Source organism: Akebia trifoliata, chromosome 6, assembly GCF_017979445.1.
Source record: "Akebia trifoliata isolate Shusen 1 chromosome 6, ASM1797944v1, whole genome shotgun sequence".
In the NCBI taxonomy this organism is placed as follows: Eukaryota; Viridiplantae; Streptophyta; class Magnoliopsida; order Ranunculales; family Lardizabalaceae; genus Akebia; species Akebia trifoliata.
Window position 1 is genome coordinate 27937199 of NC_141380.1, and position 17992 is coordinate 27955190.

Consider the following 17992-nt stretch of genomic DNA (forward strand, 5'->3'; position numbering starts at 1 on the left):
TCTTCTATCATTGAAAATACATCTAACACAACAGGGTTTTTAAAACTCATCCAAGATCGAGACATATCGTCCGAATCATGAACAAACATACTTTTTAGGATTGGCAACACCTCACGGACGAATGAGAAGTCCCAGACAAGATATTGAAAATTTCGTTCAAGACTTCTGAGACAACTAATTTCCTCCTCTAAATAAGTCAAAAGATGAGGTTTTGTTGAAATCTCGAACGAAATGGTGAGGGTTTGTTGAAATCTTCATCTTCCTCCTCTAAATCAAGCACAGATGATTTGCTGAAATCTTCATCTTCAGATTTCTTTTTTTTTTTTTTTTCAAAAATTTTAAATGATTTAAAATCATTGTCTCAGTTGCCAAACAAGATGAGATGACTTGTCCAAGATAACTCGATATCGGCCATGGACAAGATGTGAAATTGAGTTTTAAAACCATGCAACTCAATCAACATTCTTTAGTCATCAATTTTGGTTGACACCCGAATGAGAAATCGATATTGGAAAGAAGCTCAGATTTACCATGGTTAAGATAGTCTAAACAAAACATTGATCTTGAAACAAGAGCAGTTTTACCATGGTTAAGATAATTTCAGCTTTCGATAAACACAAAACATTGACGAATTGCTTCATTTTAGATCTGAGTTTTTCTCCTGAGACAAGATACTAAACCTTGCCTCAATATACTTGAAATCGCATAGAAGGGCTGTGATCTTAAGCCTTAACCTAATGTAATTGAAGTTTTTTCAAAGCATGTGACCAAATGATTTTCTCAAACACAGGAAGAATGGATGAAGATGAGAACGTTTAAGTGGAGCAAGTTGAACTATTAACAGAAATGCCCTCAACCAACAAACAGAGAATTCCATTTTTTTTTTTACAGATTCATGCAAAAGAGCATTAAAAGAGAGAGAAAAGGATATTGTTCTTCACCTTCTCAGAGGCTTGTAGAGGACTACAGTTACATACTTTGATTGAAACCTATGGGTCAATCCGAGAGCAACCAGTGACTCAGAAGCCCATCCTTTTTCTATGAAAAGATGATTCAGGACGACGTGCTGAGGCTTCGTTGGTGCTTCGGCCATGGAGTTCTCCATACCAAGAACCGTGAGGTGCAGCTGTGGTGGAACCACCATGGGTTCCTTTGCATAGTCTTCGTCCACTGGAAATGTCTGACCATAGGTAGAATCAGGTGATGGTGGAGGCTCAAATTCTGCAATACTTTCAAAGTTTTCGGGCACGTAATCCTGAAAGAAAGCCAATATAAGAATTTTTGTCCACAAGTTCAGAGAAACATAGTGACAAAAATCTGCAATTTTTTTTAAAAGTTGCGATTATATCATAATTTTAATAGTTGCCGATTAAATCGTGATGTTTTTAAAAAATTGTCCAAATTTTGAAAAATCTCTGATTTTCCAAAACATCACAATTAATCGATGATTTGTTATAAAAATCACAGATTATCCTATGTTTTCCCGACTTTAGCCAAAGCTTTATGTTGCTGAGTTATTCCCGAACCCCTCATTTCATATGATATCCTTTTACTAGGAGGAATTTCTGTAATTGGTTTTGAAATTCAAAGATGTTCGAATAAGGAAAAGGAATGAAGAGTGGCTCAGTAATCCTTACATACGACTAATATTTTGTAGCCACTAAGCAACCAAAGCAAAGATCAGTAAACAAATGCGAAAAAAAGAAAAAGAAGAAGAAAGTTGGGATGGTTGAGATGTTTTCCTAAACAAAATCATGCAAAAGGGCATTGAGCGAATACTTACGTGCACATCAAGTAGATTACTAATACAGCCCATTTCATCAGCCATGCAAGGAAGATCGGGGATGTATCTCAATTCTCCATCTACGATGAATTTGTACTGATATATGCCTGATGGAAGGACCAACAGAATGGAATGATCTTTTCCTGTTCTCTGAAGTGCCTTCCTGCACAATTCATGCGCATCAAGTAGATTACGAGATCTACGATGTAACTCAATTCTTCATCCTTTCTATTATATAATGTGATTTCCATCATACATAAAGAGAAATTGAACACAATACCTTGTTGTCCAATTGTCCCAAGATCCTTCCACAGCAACAATGTTACCACCATGGCTCCATGTGATCATTGTGGGAATTCCTTGCTCTGGGGGTAGATCTAAAGCACCATGAGAGTCGTTCATCCACATTTGATTGAATATTGGAGGATTGTCACCCCTTTGTAAGGGAGCCACGGGAACCTGCAAATACATGAATAACAGGCTGGTCGGCATAGAAAGTCTCATCACTCTTAAGTAGGTAAAAACTCAACTTCAATGAGATTTGTTTAACATGCAGATAGATACTCCACGAAGGTTCAAAATGACTTAGCTAGTATATGCTACATCCTGTCAGTGAAAAGAAAAGTTAATGTTTCAGTATCCGGATAGATGGCTTCATCAGATTCATATGAGACGTTTCTGTATCCTGATATGATCTTAGAGAACTTGACAATGCCATAGATATGGAAATGGAAAAGAAGAAACATTTTCTCTACAGAATAGAAGTTTGAGAAGTAGCACACCAAAAATGTAGGAATCTAACATAAAATTTATACTCTGAAGTAAAAAGAATAAATATAAAGCTAATCTGCTCATCCATACATTCGCTCAATCATGAAGTACTGCTTCTGTACTTGTACGCTCTTGTTTTTCTGTTTTAGTAGACAAAATATGCAGTTCATGTTGCACATTCTCTTAAAGGGAAGGAATTGATACCAAAAAAAAAACAAAAACAAATGCCTTATGCCAAAGATTTGGGGATGGTTAAAACAATCTTGTTTTCCCATTCCACTCTGTCCAAACCTAAGTTTTCTCTCTCTAAATAATGACCAGGATTTGTCCTTTTCTGTTATTATTATTATTATTTTGTGCTCAGTTTTACTGCTTTTTAACTAATCATCTTTTTGGTTAATAGCAAATAGTTTTCTGAAAAATAGTTTGGAATAAAGTAACATTTTCTTTAGAATGGGTAAAGTTGAACCCGCAACATCATGGGCCTTGGTACATACAACATCAATATCATCTTCTGCAATATGAATCTGCTTATGTCATGCGATGATACGCAGAGCTATATCTTTTGTCAGTAACTGTATCATCGAATCTTTTCTCACTAACTCAATCCACTTCTAGCATTCCTCTCACCATTCCTGTACGTTCCAACTTGCACCAAAACACTCCTCATTGGCATGGTACTTGATCTTCGGTGTAAATGTGCAAGACATCTCAAATTGTCCTTCTATTTTATCTCCCATTGGCGCCATTTCTAAATTCCCCAGAAATATACTCATTTCTAGTGGTCTTTCCAACTTGGTCAATTCATCCATCCCAAAACACCACCATTTCTACCACTAACTTTATGAGTAGTTTCCTAATTGCTCAATATTTAGCTCAATTAAACATCTGGTCTTATTCTCGTCTTCAAGTTTTCATGTTAGTTCGATGAGTATGTACTGGTTACAATTTATGAGACATTCCAGAAGTTCATCTTCACTTTAGCTAACCAAGCACTAATTTTATGTATAACATCCTCGCCAATCTGTCCATTGGTGTATTTCTAGGGGTATTTCTTAGCCACTGATTTTTTTTTTTTTCTGCTAAAATTAAAAGGAAACTAAGAAAACACACCAAAGATATCCTACTCTGTTGAAATGACCCTTCACAGAAAGGCCATGCCTTTAAAAAAAGAAAAAAATAGTTACCCCTCCCTGTTTGCATTAAGATCCCATCTATACACAAAAATCCTCAAAAAACAACTCTTTAAATTTGCTAAGAGCCAAAAACCATTTGAACATAAAAAGTTCAATAGAAAAAACAATATCATGAAGCCCTTCTTCTCCCATAAAAAACACTCTAATTTTGTTTCCTTCAAGATGTAGATGCCCCAGTGAACTGCAAAACAAGCTTCTAGAGTCATTGACCATGAGGGAAAACATTGAGGTGCACCCACAATGGAACACATCAAACACCACTAGACATGGCTAAGTATATCCCAAAGTGCCAAAAGAATACGCCACCAAATATCCTAAACCAGGTTAAAATGTAACATAAAATAATCCACAAAATTTTCATTAGTTTTGCACATAAAAAAAATCCACAACCACCCAGTTCAACTGATTGCTCAACTATAAGAGCCATTCATTTTAGAGGAATCAATCTTAACTATCTCATCCTTAAAATCTACTAAAGTTGCACTTCATGCACTCTCTTAGTCCTACTTATCTTAGATATCCCTCCATTGTTCCTCTTTTACATCTATTCTCCCTTAATACCAGTCTTATCAACCAAAAAAATCACCCGTAAAGAATAGACATTAACATACCTCCCTTTGAATATAAGCAGGTACTCCATTATATAACTAGAGCAAATAGCCTATTGTAAACCCACTGAAATTGGAAACTCACTCATGTCACCACAACCATTATCACGATAGTTGCTGCTCCAACATACATGTCGTTAAAAATGTCAATATGCGGCATGTGACTCTTTTCTTCATTAACCACCAAATAAACTCTTGAGGGACTATCCTTTTCTTGGGAGGTTAAGATAAAAAATAAAAAATAAAAGTAATAATAAAGAGAAGGGAGGCCAAGATGGCCACCCAAAAACAGCATACAAAAAACAAAGAAGCAACCACAGATGGGAAAAACACTCCTGATATTGACCTACTTGGTATAATACCAAAATTGGTTCTGCATTGTTATTATTTCTTGGTCTCAATTTTTCTTCCATCGCTTCCAAAGTATCATATAGTGCAAACCATACATTCAGGGCTGGGTTGGAGAATGTATTTACACCAAGATGGGAAAAACACTTTTCTGGAGAAATGATTTTCCTGTGTAAATGCGCAATCATATACTAGCAAATCACATTTTCTCAAGAAAACCATTGGAAGAGTATAAGATACTCAAGGCTACCTATAGAGAGGAAAAGGGCACCAAACTTTGTAGGAAATGAGCTTGGGATACGCGAGCAATAAGTGGTAAGCGATGGCAAAAAGAGCTTTTGCGTAGCTAAGGAAAACCAGAAACTTTTATGGTAGCAATTAACTTATATCATGTGTTGTTTATGCAAGTAACAGAGAAAAAGAAAAAGGAACCGAGTCAATTGCAATTCAAATTTGTTTGGCTTCAAGTCATAATACAAAGTTCACAACTCACAAGATGGTTGAATTCTTATTTTAAAAAGAAAAAATATCTGGCCCTGACAAAATTAAACTATGAAGGAGTACGCTGAAAAACCATAGCACGAAAGTAGCAAGCTATGATCCCTCAATCGGGGGTCGAAGCGCTAAAGGTTGGTTCTTAGGTTTGAAAGATGGTATGAAGCCCCTATGACTTTGATTGATTCAAAAGGAGGCACTTAACCAAAGGTTCAGGAGCTCTCACTTTATTTATAGTTCCATGTAAGTTGGGAGGATAGAGAAGACCAACGCTGACTTGATTCACTAAAACAGAGGGAAGCCTAAGGCAGGCTCAATTAATGTGAGGGTGAGGCGAGCAAAACAAGTGGAGGATGTGAAAGAGAAGCGTAGGCAGGGGAAAAGCTATAACACTTCTAAAGGAACAATTTAAACTACACATGTAATAAAAATCAAAGGCCACAAGTGAGATCATAAATCACTTTCTCCAGCTACTCAGATCACCACCCATTTCCAACTCAGTACCATGAGAAGGTGAATTTTTAAAGTCAATTCAGGATGTGAACCTTCTTCTTATTTAACTTATCCCACTCCTGCAGTCTAGAACTTTCCTTGCCTCCTTCGAACCCTCATTTCAAGGAAAAAAAAAAGATAGACCTGGCTCACATCCAATCCTCCACTAATGCAATAAGTCAATGATGATCCCTCTCTCCAGGATCAGGTTCAACTCAGTCAGGGACACCTCTCGAATCTGCTCATGTGCCAGTACTTGGGTTTCTTTACATGGAAATCAAGAAAAGGGGGGGTGCCTAATGGTAGAATAAACAAAAAAATCTGCACTTCTAAAAGGATTTTCAAATGAAAAGGGGGAAATAAATAACATTAAATACATTATAATATAAAATATTGAGCAAAAAAGAATTTCACGTGAAAAGCATAAATTCGTACCAGCTACTTTTCATATAGATTATAGATGTTTCAATTGGTGTAAACTTTAAGTGTATTCCACAAAGATTTCTATATCATGGAATATATATTTCTGGAGGAAACAAGTAAGCAAAATGCTGGTGCTTATGGAAGGAACCGGATCAATAATATTTTTAAAGCTTAAGAGAGTAGTGTTGATGACATCATCCTCAAGGTGAAGGTCGTTTTCTTTAGATGGTCTGTCAGTAATGATGATATGAGGAGAATCCACTTTGAAGACTTGTTATTCAAGAAGAAAGATACTATCCTTCACTCGTAACAACTCTTTATGGTCTTTGCGCCATTTGTGACAAACTCTCTCGCATTATGCTTGCATATTATGTTCATAATTCTTTTTATTGAAGGTTATGCCACCAATAAATAAAAAACCCACTGCTTTAGAGAATAGGGTCAACCAATGCTATTTATCAGGAAACAAGAGCATGAAGAAAGATTTAAATATTGCTTATGGTGTGGAGTTCAAATGTGTGAGGCATAAACAATAGGATTTTATTTTAACGTGGCAAAGGGTATAGACCCAAAAAGTATGAAAATTTTGTGTTTACTTGGAAACACATGTTTCCTCAAAAGTAGCTATGCTTCCTGCACATTGTATCCATGCATATTAAAAACTGAGTCATTCTCAAGACAATTTCTATCATTGTTTCCTTATTTATTATGAAATAATCATCATTTCAGAATTTGTATCTAAGCTTCATAATTGTAGATCCATGGTCTGCACCAAGCCATTGTTTTATAACCTGAACCAAAATGGGCAGTCAGGAAACCAAGGCCTTGGGTGGGTAAGCCATCCGATGATCAGAAAAAAATATTCCAAACATCAAGAAATCCGTCAAATTGATGACCTAATCAATTGGTACAAACATTGGAACGCGCCGAACATGATTTTCTTTCATGTTTTACCAACAAAATTTTGGCTAGAAAAATTCATTGACCTCTTCCCCATTCTCACCACCCCATGTATGTGATTGCTCCTCATTTTAGCTCATATATGTATTCCTAAGAGAAACCTATAGCTTAGTGTGAGAGAATTTTTATTTTTTTTTTTTTTTTTTGATGAGTGTGTGAAAGAAGATTCCTTCAACGGCCAAATTTGGAAATGAAACTATTTCATGGAAATATTACAACCAATATGGAAAAAATACAATTTTGAATGGAAATGCTGAGGAAGCTTTCGTTGGAGTGTCAAAAATGATACAACAGACATGAAATACAGTCAGCATATATGAAACTATAATAACCATATGAACTTTGGAAATGAATATTAGGTGTGTTTCGCTACACGATGGCATGAGTACCTAGAAGTCTTGACACCTAAAATAGCTATATGCTTCGTGGAAATGAAAATGATAATCTCACATTAATTACACTATAAGGTGGCATGTGCAAACTACACATGTAACAGAAGGGCTTATTTGTAATTTAAAATATTAATTTAAGGGTTCTTGAAAATTACATAGTAAAAATAGATACTTTTGGAAGTTTGAAAACTATCCAAGATTTGGGTTGCCATTTTCTTGGTTTTTGACCAAAATGACCTTGATTATATAAAGTTTAAATGTAAGCTGGGGTCATTTGTAGGATCCAAATTTTGGGGTCGAATCACTTCTACTCCATCTTCTCTCAGTATAATAGTAAAGATATACTTTATTATATAAACCACTTTCTAAAATAAACAAACTATGATGTACTATATTCCCACATTATTATAATCTATAAAAAAAAAATGAATTCTCATATTCTCATAATATATTTATATCTAAATCTTTTAAATATGTACAAATAAGTTAATAATATATTTAACTAATTAGAACATGGACGATTGAATGTGCATACTTATATGAATACTTTGGTAGAAGTTTATTATTCTTCATCGAAATATTTCCACCAAAATCTTGCATCTTTAAACTTAAAATTTGATTATTTCAGTCAAAATTCACTACTCACATATGTCATGAAATGAATAGTGATCTCTACTGAAATATATATAGAGAAAAAATATTGTTGATTAAATTTTGTGTCTAATCTTATGAAAATGAGAATATTTTGATATAGTGGAAATATGTCAAAATTTAATACTACTCATAGTACTATGAAAAGAGGACACATTATCAAATCCTTTTTAGAGGTATGTGTTTTTTTTTAGGCAATAAAAACTCCAGCAATCCAACTGCAACCTAAGAAAATTGCATTTTGTTGAAGAAATTTAAGGTTTTTCCCTTGCTTGTTTCTTAAAGGTTGATAATCTTCTAATTCTTTGATTTCTTTGAGAATCAAGGATATCCTCCTACACTTAACATTCAAAAGTGCGTATGCTCATTTTTCTTTGGTTCCATCAGAAAGAAAAAAACAATCCAATGTAGGTTCATCATCACGAGGTAAAGGACCTGAATCCCAAAAAAAAATCTAGTGAGAAATGGGTGATCTTGAATCATGTAAAACAGTTCCCGATGATCAATGGTTAAAAATTGTACTTGTAGTAAAACCTCTATAAATGTAACACGTAAACGAATGTTTTAGGCATGGTTTAAAAATTCATTTCATTTCAGTGTTTTGGTTTTTTAAAAAATTGAAACAATACCGAAACATTCAAAACACTAATAACATTAAATAAATACAAGTCTTTGACAATAGATCATGGTCAAGGGGCATATCTTCGATTTGAAAACATGGGTACATCTCTCTCGGCAAAAAACTCAAGTACATCTCTCTCTCTCTCTCTCTCTTCTCTCTCTCTCTCTCTCTCTCTCTCTCTCTCTCTCCCTCCATCCCTCCTTGGTCTATCTACTTAGATCTCACTCTTCGATACCTCTCTTCCCTCTTTCCATATTCACTATTTCAGATTTTTCTCTCTCTGTCGCCACAAATCTCTCCCCACAAACTTCTCTCCCAAATTTTTCTACCTTTCTCCGCAAATTTCTCTTCTAAATCTGTAAATCTGAAAAAAAAAAAAAAAATAGAGAAATTGAAGGAAACTTCGAATGTTTGATTTCCATGTAGTTTCATCTTGACAAATTGAAAAACCAAAATGTTTCTATGAAACATTGCCAAACGGAATGAATCTTTAAACTGTGGCTGGAGGAATATCAAAAGTAATGATCCAGATGTCAAATAGTTAGATACTTGAGCGTTAAGCCAAACATGTTCCAGTTAAATGTAACAACTAACAAAAAGTTTCAATTACCACGTATTCGTTACATGTTATGATCACAGTAAAGTTGCATTGTTAAATGAATATTGGCGTGTAGCCCTACGATGTTATGGTAACCGCATACCAACTCACAGCTGTTGGATACGCCAATAATTATATCATTAACTGCTCAATAACGACATTATTCCCAAATCCAACAGCTAGCATTGAAGTAGTACAACATCAACACAAAACCATGATAAATATTTCCCTAATAAATTTAAATTTTGAAGGTTTAAGGCATCTATCTATCTAGACCTAAAGATCAAAAGATTGAAGCTCACAAAAATTAAATCGTTAACCGTTCAATAAGGACATTATTCCCAAATCCAACAACTGGTATTGAAGTAGTACAACGTTAACAATAAAAAAGTAAATTACTAAGTAGTGGTGCCATACTAGTAGATGAACTCAAGCTGATCGAAGCTTTCTAACCCTAACATGATGAAGATCGGATATAAAACATGATCAAAGCCCGACAAAGAAATTTTTAATTTAACCAAAATCAATCTTAAAGTAGAGATTAGAGGTTGCAGATACATAAATTAATGTTGGATGATTATAAGTAAATTATAATTAGTGGAGCTATACAAGTAGATGAACTTAAACGGATCGAAGCTTTTTAAGCCTAACACGATGAAGAACATATATATTGGATATAAAACATAATCAAAGCGGCGCAAAGTAAGAAATTTTTTTATTTAACCAAATCAATCTTAAATTAGAGATTAGAGGTTACAGATTCATAAATTGAAGTTGCATGATCAGATTAAAACACTAAATATCATCTAATATGATCCGTACGGTTTGAGATGAGATCAAGATCTGAAGATGATTGAATCACATAGAGAGAGAGAGAGAGAGACCTGAGGAGCGAACATGAGAGGAGTTCGAGATCTTCCAGGGCTTTCAGGAGGCGAATTCCCCATCGAATCTGTCGAAGCAACACGATTCGGATGATCCGGATTCGGCATGAAATCGTTCTGGAAACCTCCCGATTCTCCTCCATCAGATCTTCGAGAAGGATCTTCGCTCCCATTCTCTCCTTCTTCTCTTCCATTCGCATTTCCCATCTTCTCACACAGGATCTAAGACTTCAAGAATACAGAGAATATAGAAAATAGAGAAACACAGAGAGATTAAGTGGTATTTCAGAAAATACCACTGATCATAGATTTATTTACGGAGATTGCCATTCGAACAACGCAGTTTTTGCAGAGAGTGAAGGTGAAGGGTTGTGGGAGAGAGAGGAAGATATGGACTGTGGACTATGGACTGGTTGTTTAGAAAAGGTTAAATTACAGAAATGCCATTGGAATTGTGTTTATTTACGGCAATTGACACTGCTACGTGCTCGAAAGTGGTTTTGAGAAGAAACGGCTTTGCAGCGAGGAGGATAAACGACAGAAGAGAGAAGCTTTTTTGTTTTTTTCTGATCAAGGAGTTAATGGTTTTCATAAAATGAGAAAAAATCTCCTACACGACAGAGTAGAGAAGAGGTTTACACAGTCAGATTTATTTATGACTAGTAGCTGACGTGGAAGACTATAAAGGGGTAGATAATGTTAGTTGCCAACTGAGAAGATAATCCCTACTTAAGGAAATTACCAAAACAGCTATGTTTTAATAGCTACAAAAGATGTTCATTACTGACATTTTTATTATCAAAATTATTATATCACATTTGCTATTTATTTATGGATTGGGTTGTGTTCACTCAATAAATATGACTCAAGAAATCATCACATATCTTGATAGTGTAAACACAAAATCAAATGATTTAAATTATCCTCGAGATATGTATTCTTGAGATATGCATAGAATCTCAACCATTACATTTTATATTTATATGGTCAAGATCATATGTCATTTCATAGTCATAATTCTTGAGTAAACGAAACACAATCCTTAATAATTTACCCTTCATTGCAAGGGATGGAGTCGGGAATTTTTTGTAGGGGGTAAACTATAGTTTGTGGTAAGGTGGAAGTGCTTGAAGGTGATCGATTTTGGAAAGAAAATTTAAGGGTTTTCAGTAGAGGTTACAGAAAAGGGTATTCAAATAATTTCTTATTTGTCTGAGAGAAAATCCAAGTTAAGGGGGCAATGTCATTAGTTTAATAGATGTCTCGTGTTCATCAAAACACCTACATGCCACCTTCACCTTGGTCTTTTCCAATAGATTAATGCAAAATGATCTTATTACCCTCGTCTTTAACCTGAAAATCAAATTCCCTTTGAATTCTCTTTCCAAAATCAAACATCTTGAAGTTCCTAGTTTCCAACCTTAAGTTTAATCTATTTTATTACCTTTAAATATAAATAACAAAATGGGATTTTCGAAGTATAAGATGAAGGGATTTTTTCTTATAAATACTAGGATTTTATACATAGAATTAAGATAATCAATAGAATATCTTTTTCTTTCTTATATATATGAGCTGGGGTCATTCCTTTCGTTAAGGTTGACTAACTGGTCATAGGTTGCCTGCTAAGTGAGGGGTCGATGGATAGATCCATTTCCGAATGATGTGTCTGGGTAATAGGTCCAAGGGTTCAAAATGATGGATTGAAGATGAACTTAAATAGATAATAATAAATTATTTTTTTATAGAGATTGCAGTGCAAAAAAAATTAATTGATTTTAAGAAAACTATATAAAATATTTTGGTTACAAATTGAAAATGAGGCTATTTTGGTTATATTTTGTTAGTTGAGGAAAGAAGAAAATGCTAAAGAAGACATGTCATCAACTTGAAAACACAAGAATATCTCAAATATTGATCAATTCCATAAAGAGGTGTTCAAACTCTAAACCACCAAAATATTTAGAGGTGAGCAGGGGTGTAACCAGATAAAAGGGGATATATTATCAATTTGAAATCAAAGGTGGGGCCATCTCAAATATTCACCCATTTGTGCAGGGGTGTCTGATATCCCAAAAAAATAAATTGAAGGGGGGAGGGGTTGGAAACCTACATTTATGTCAGGGGCATAAAGGTAAATTTATCAAATTTTTGTAAAAGTAATGATTTTCATAAAATAAAATAAAAAATTCAAAATAAGGTATATGACTAGTTTCTTAAACATAGAAACATGATTGATCCAATAATTTTTGCAAAATATTTACCCTTAAAACACTCTTGTTATTTATCTATCATGACAAATATCTCTTTATAATTAATAATATTAAATAAAATACTAGAGAAAAATGTACTTGGTCTTTTAGTTGCACAAGATCAATACTCATAACCAATTTGATAATTTAAGATTTGGATCAAGGAATGAAGATGGATCTTCTTATTGCATAAATTCTAGGTCAGTCGATTTCCAATCAAACAAGATCCAATTTAATAACGTGTAGAAATACATCAACTACTCTAATTAAAGAAAAAATATTTAAATTTAAGGTCTTAAAATAATGAAGGAAAGACCAAAAACGATGAAGGATAGAAACCAATGAAAGTAGGTATGTGTAGACATGTGATTTCGTCATTACGATGACCACATCTACTAAGGTTAGGAGTCACCACCATTCATATTGTAAGTGGGTGTGAATGGTCATCCGATGTGTATTTTTTGAAAAAGTGACATTTTCGGCGTTTAGTGACTCTCGGTGGATAAGAACTAATTGAACCTTGAGATTCGGGGTAAGCGGCCCGGTTGGAGAAAAGGGAAGGTGTTAGGTACCATTTTTTCCCCACTAAATAGTGGTAACCTCAACTCAACTCAGTCATTTGATATAAGAAAATGCGAAAAGTAAAGTGCCACGTGTGTGCATTTGTACCCTAAATAGGGATTTACTTTCAGCTTGATTATAGGATCATCCTATTAAAGGGGATGATCCTTTTAAACCTATGCCTTGAAGACCATTCATCCCAAAAATAAAATTAAAGAGAAGGAAGGGGGACAATAGAAAAATGAGGGGGATAATAGAAGAGGGAGGAGGAAAGGGTAGAGAAGAAGAGAGGGGGGTGGTATACTTTGAACCTACCTTGATGCTTCGATATTTTCTTTTCATTTCTTTTCATTTCTTTTTTTCCTTTTTCTTTTTTGAATTTTCTTGAGTTCGTAGTGATTTAGAAAAATGTAACTTTTTGTATGATTGAAGGAGTAGAGAAGAGATGAGTGGAGTATAATAATTTTTTTGTGAGACTTGGGAGAGAGAATTGATAGTATTTTTTTTAGTAAGAGTGGGAGGGTGGGAGGGGAGAATTTTTGGGAAGAGGATGAGGGTATTTATAGATGTTGAGGAGTTATTTTAGGGATATAATGGGGGTAAAATGAAGAGAAGTGGTAGAATGGTGTGGGGTTTAAGAGAAAAGTGGGGTAAATTAGAGATGATTGAAGGGCATTTGTGTAAGAAGGGTAAATAAGTTGTTTTACAATCCAAATGGGTTGGATCTTTCAACCCATTTGGGTTAAGTATTAGATGGAATAAAATAAATGAGAGTGGTTGAGAGGATGAAATTGTGTAAAAAAGTAATTAATTGGTGAAGTGAGTTGAGGAGATGTGATTTTAATTAAAAGAAGGGTTGTGTAAGAAGATGGTTGATGATATTTTGGGAGGGTGTGGAAGATGATGCCATGTGTCAAAATGGGTGGAGATGAAGGGTTGAGATGGGTTGATGGGAGAGGTTGAGTGTTTGACTTGAGAGGATGGGTGTAGATTTAGGTTGTAGATGTGGGTTTTGTAAGGAATGATGAGAGTAGATTAGGGGGAGGTATAGGTTAGGGGTGTGGGTAGATTAGATTTCTTTAGAGAAAAGGTGATGAGTTGATGTGGGTAGATTAGGGGAGGTATAGGTTAGGGGTGTGGGTAGATCTGTTTGATTTGAGAGAAAATGTGATAGGTTGATGTGTGGGTAGATGAGGTTTAAAAAAAATTAATGGGGTAGGTAGTTGGGTGAGGGAGGTGAGATGGGGTGATGACATGTGTCATCTTTTGATGATAAAAGAGTGATTGGTTGATGTGGGTTGTGGTTTATGGGTTAAGTTTTTGGGTTGGATAATGAATTTGATATGGTTAATGATTTGTGAGCTTTGTAGTGTTGGGCTTGGGTTTTAAAAATAATTTTGGGTTTTAGGGATTGGTTGAGGGTTATTTTGGAATGGATTTTAAGGGTGTAGATTGGTTTTAGATTTTAGGTGGTGTGGGATTAGGTTTATGTTAAGGTTAAGATGAGGAAGATAGATTTTGAAGAATTGAGGATTTATGGGTTTTAGGTGGGCTTAGGTTTTTTTTTCGAATTCGGAGATGGAACGGTGAAGGGATATGTGTGATAGGCGTCCCAAGTCTCGTTTTTTAATTTTATTTATTTTATTTATGATTTTTCAAATCATCGATTTGATTAAAGATGTCATGTGTTGGCAAATCGGGGTTTTTAAGGTCCGTCGGTAAATTTTATTGAGAATTCATTATTTTCGATTTTGGGAATGGTGCGGTGAATATTGGGAAAGCATAGGGTAGGCCGAGTCCTTTTGGTCGACCTCCTAGACCATTGAGAGGTCTTAGGGGCCTCGGTTTGGTCAAAATGTCAATTTTCAATGACTTCGGCCCTTAAGGCCCGTTGGCCCATTTATTTGGAAAATCGATATTTTTAGGCCCTTTCGAGTAGTGGCCCATTCAAATTGGGGTGTCTACAGTATGAATTTACTCTCAATAACAGAAGGCTTGGCTTTGATCATCGTGGAATATAGAAATTCGATTCATTTAATCGATATCAAATCTTTAGGAAGAGGCTTTGTTGTTGTTGTTGATGTAGAAATAAATGAAATACATCATATGTTTTGCTTGAATGTATACATTATTGGTCAATTTTTTTTTACATGTTAATGGGTGGTAAAGGCACAAGATTACAAAATATAAATATCTATGAAAAGTTAGAATTACTTCTATTATTATTTTAAAAAAAAATTAAATTTATAATTTAACTTTGTTACCTATTGCATCCTATTAATGGAATGTACAAATATTTTTACAATTTAGAAAATATATTTTTTGATTGGTATAATTTAGAAAATAATAATTAATGTTGATTAACACACAAAAAATACTTGTCATAAAACATACTCACCCTTCTCTCATGATAACGGTAAAAATATTACGTATTAAATGAGATCAAGGGCAGATTTAGGATTGTACTCCGTGGTGGCAACCAAGAGCCAAAAAAAAAATGGGGGGCAATCAATAGGGGAATTTTATTTTGTGGGGGTAATACCGGTGGATTTTCTTACCCGTCGTTGCTATCTGTCGCAATAACTCATGTATCCTCATAGACTTCGAAATATTTTTTTAGGGCAAGTGTTCCCACTGCCCCTAATGTAAATCCGCCCCTGAATGAAATTGATACAATCTAATGACTATCCGTTCAAATTTGAATCCCAACATTAAGATCCAATAAAACTTGATCCAATCAATAATGAGTTTTGTTAATATATGCCCTAAGAGCACATGTTAATGGGCAATAAATACACTTTGGAAATTGGAATCTTGGGATATTAAACAAATAAAAAAGGGCATTTTCGATACAAAATCCAATTTTCAAAGTGTATTTGTTGCACTTTAAAATTAACCCATCACTAATTACATCAAAATCATTGTCCAAGCCATTTTAAATTCTAGGATCATTAATGAATCAAATCAAATACAAATTTCAATTAGTTATGATCCGCTAACTTTTATTTGGATTATGGATATGGGTTCCCATAATAGTTGGATAAGAGAAGTATCAGATTTGATAATCTATTGGATTGGTTTTGTTGGTTATGGATCAACATGTCTCTGATATTCTATTGATTTGATTGATCTAATCAGGTTGTTATCAAATTGTATTTGAATGATCCAATATTGTAAAAGTCTGATCCAATTCTTAGTTGCCTTTATCGAATTGGTCCCAGAAGAACCCGATCCGACCCAGGCCGGAGCCATTGACAGCTCTAAGTCTTAAACCATCAAATTCTTTAAATAAAACAAGCTTTCCATAAATCTTCTCTTGTCTGTCTGTGCAGAGAGACAACTATTTTTAGAGAATGTGATAAAATAAAACATGATGACGATGATATTGAATTATCACGTCATGTTGACACGTGTATGATTTTGGCCATTTTGGCTATAAAGCGTCGTAGTCACGTGACATTCTTCTAAACTCCTTTTCAGATAAGATTTGGATAAGTTTTATTTTATTATTAAATGACCAAAATATCCTTGATTCGTGTGTTAATTTACGGATTTGCCCATTTCCAAAAAGGTAAAACATGTCTTGTCGTTCATTAGTAACAAGTAGGGTTGTTAATGTTTCGGATCCAGATCGGATCGGGTCAATTTTCAAGGAGGTATTCTAAATATTGACAAAAATAAATACAAAAAATCACATGTATTGTAAATCCTTGAAAATTATGAAGTGGACTGTTTTTTACCGCTTCAAAGTCGAACACGATTTGATTATGATTCTCAAATAAATGGATCCGAAAAAAACTTTGAAGCGGGCAGCCTATTTCAAAATTTTGAAGAAATCCTCTTCACATTATGGTGTAACGAGATTTCCTTCAAAATTTTGAAGCCGACTACCTGATTCAAGGTGAAACTCGAATGGAACCATAATTGTTAAAAAAAAAAGAAAAAAAAAATCTCTTTCATTAATTTTGATTCGACTTTTATTGATTTCTATCGAAACAATTCCAAGATTTTTCAAGAGATCCAACTCTTATCAATTCCAATAAAATTAGACGTAGAACCGTCCTTGGGTACCCATTAACACCCCCTAGTTCTCCCTTCTTAAAATGACTAGTGCTAATCTGACTCAAAATATTTTTCTCGATTTGTACTCGATTGATGTGGCAAGTGCACAACATCGTAGATCTTTTTTTTTTGTGTATCTTGAAGAAAAAGATCTATGGTTTTGTGCACTTGCCATGTTGACAAAGTACAACCTGAGTGATAATTGTTGAGTTCGATATCGTAACTCTTTTAAAAATATTTGACTCATATGACAATATCAAAGAAGCTTAAGGGTGTTTTGGTCATTCAAGATGTCGGAAAGTTCCTTCAATAACTTATATTTCAACATTATTATTATTTTTTAATAGAATAATGAGATAAATCAAGGGACCATAATGAAAACGACAAGGATTAAAGGTCTTGAAACTTATCTATGTCAATATAAAAAGTTTCCTTTGCATCATTTGTCTTTTCTTGCTTCCATAAACACCATTATAGTTTGACCGGTCACCCATCTCAGATGCCGAGTTGACTCATCGGAGTCATCTGTATCGAATAAGTTGAGTCATTAGAACTAGTTGCATACAACTCATACTAATTGCAACCCATCACTTAAATTCCCTTTTGCACTCCAAAATAATAACAAAATGTTGCACTCCTTTTGTTTTGTTGTTTTTACTTCCTCGACCTTGCTCACATAAGTACTTATTGGGAGAATGACTGATTAGGCTAAAATTTTGATCTATTTTGAGTTTTATGATAGTAAATACATATCTTTTTTAGATTTTGTCCAAATAAGAATCTTTTGAGATGTTTTTTTTCCAATGAAATACAAATCAGACCAACTAGTTGCACACCATTAGTTGTTGGTTGCACACCAACCTTGAACTTCATATTGGTATCATGACTTCGTCT

At 34.3% G+C, this 17992-nt stretch overlaps 1 protein-coding gene across 1 annotated transcript; it reads right to left on the reverse strand.

The window, feature by feature from the left end:
• Positions 1-820: 820 nt before the first annotated feature.
• LOC147400618 (SNF1-related protein kinase regulatory subunit beta-1-like) lies at positions 821-10753 on the reverse strand. Its single transcript, XM_086446377.1, has 4 exons — positions 10224-10753; positions 2064-2242; positions 1784-1946; positions 821-1255 (listed from the first exon to the last, which is right to left on the reverse strand). Exons 1-4 carry the CDS (start codon positions 10428-10430, stop codon positions 938-940), a joined length of 867 nt encoding a protein of 288 aa, XP_086302503.1. The 5' UTR covers positions 10431-10753; the 3' UTR covers positions 821-937.
• Between the last annotated feature and the right edge of the window lie 7239 nt (positions 10754-17992).

Bases quoted from the DNA above. Each gene is read 5' to 3' on its own strand.
- LOC147400618 (XM_086446377.1), bottom strand. From the start codon at position 10,430: ATGGGAAATGCGAATGGAAGAGAAGAAGGAGAGAATGGGAGCGAAGAT. The intron at 2,243-10,223 runs GTCTCTCTCTCT...ATGTATTTGCAG, and splicing joins CTCTCATGTTCGCTCCTCAG to GTTCCCGTGGCTCCCTTACA. The intron at 1,947-2,063 runs GTATTGTGTTCA...TGAATTGTGCAG, and splicing joins TGGGACAATTGGACAACAAG to GAAGGCACTTCAGAGAACAG.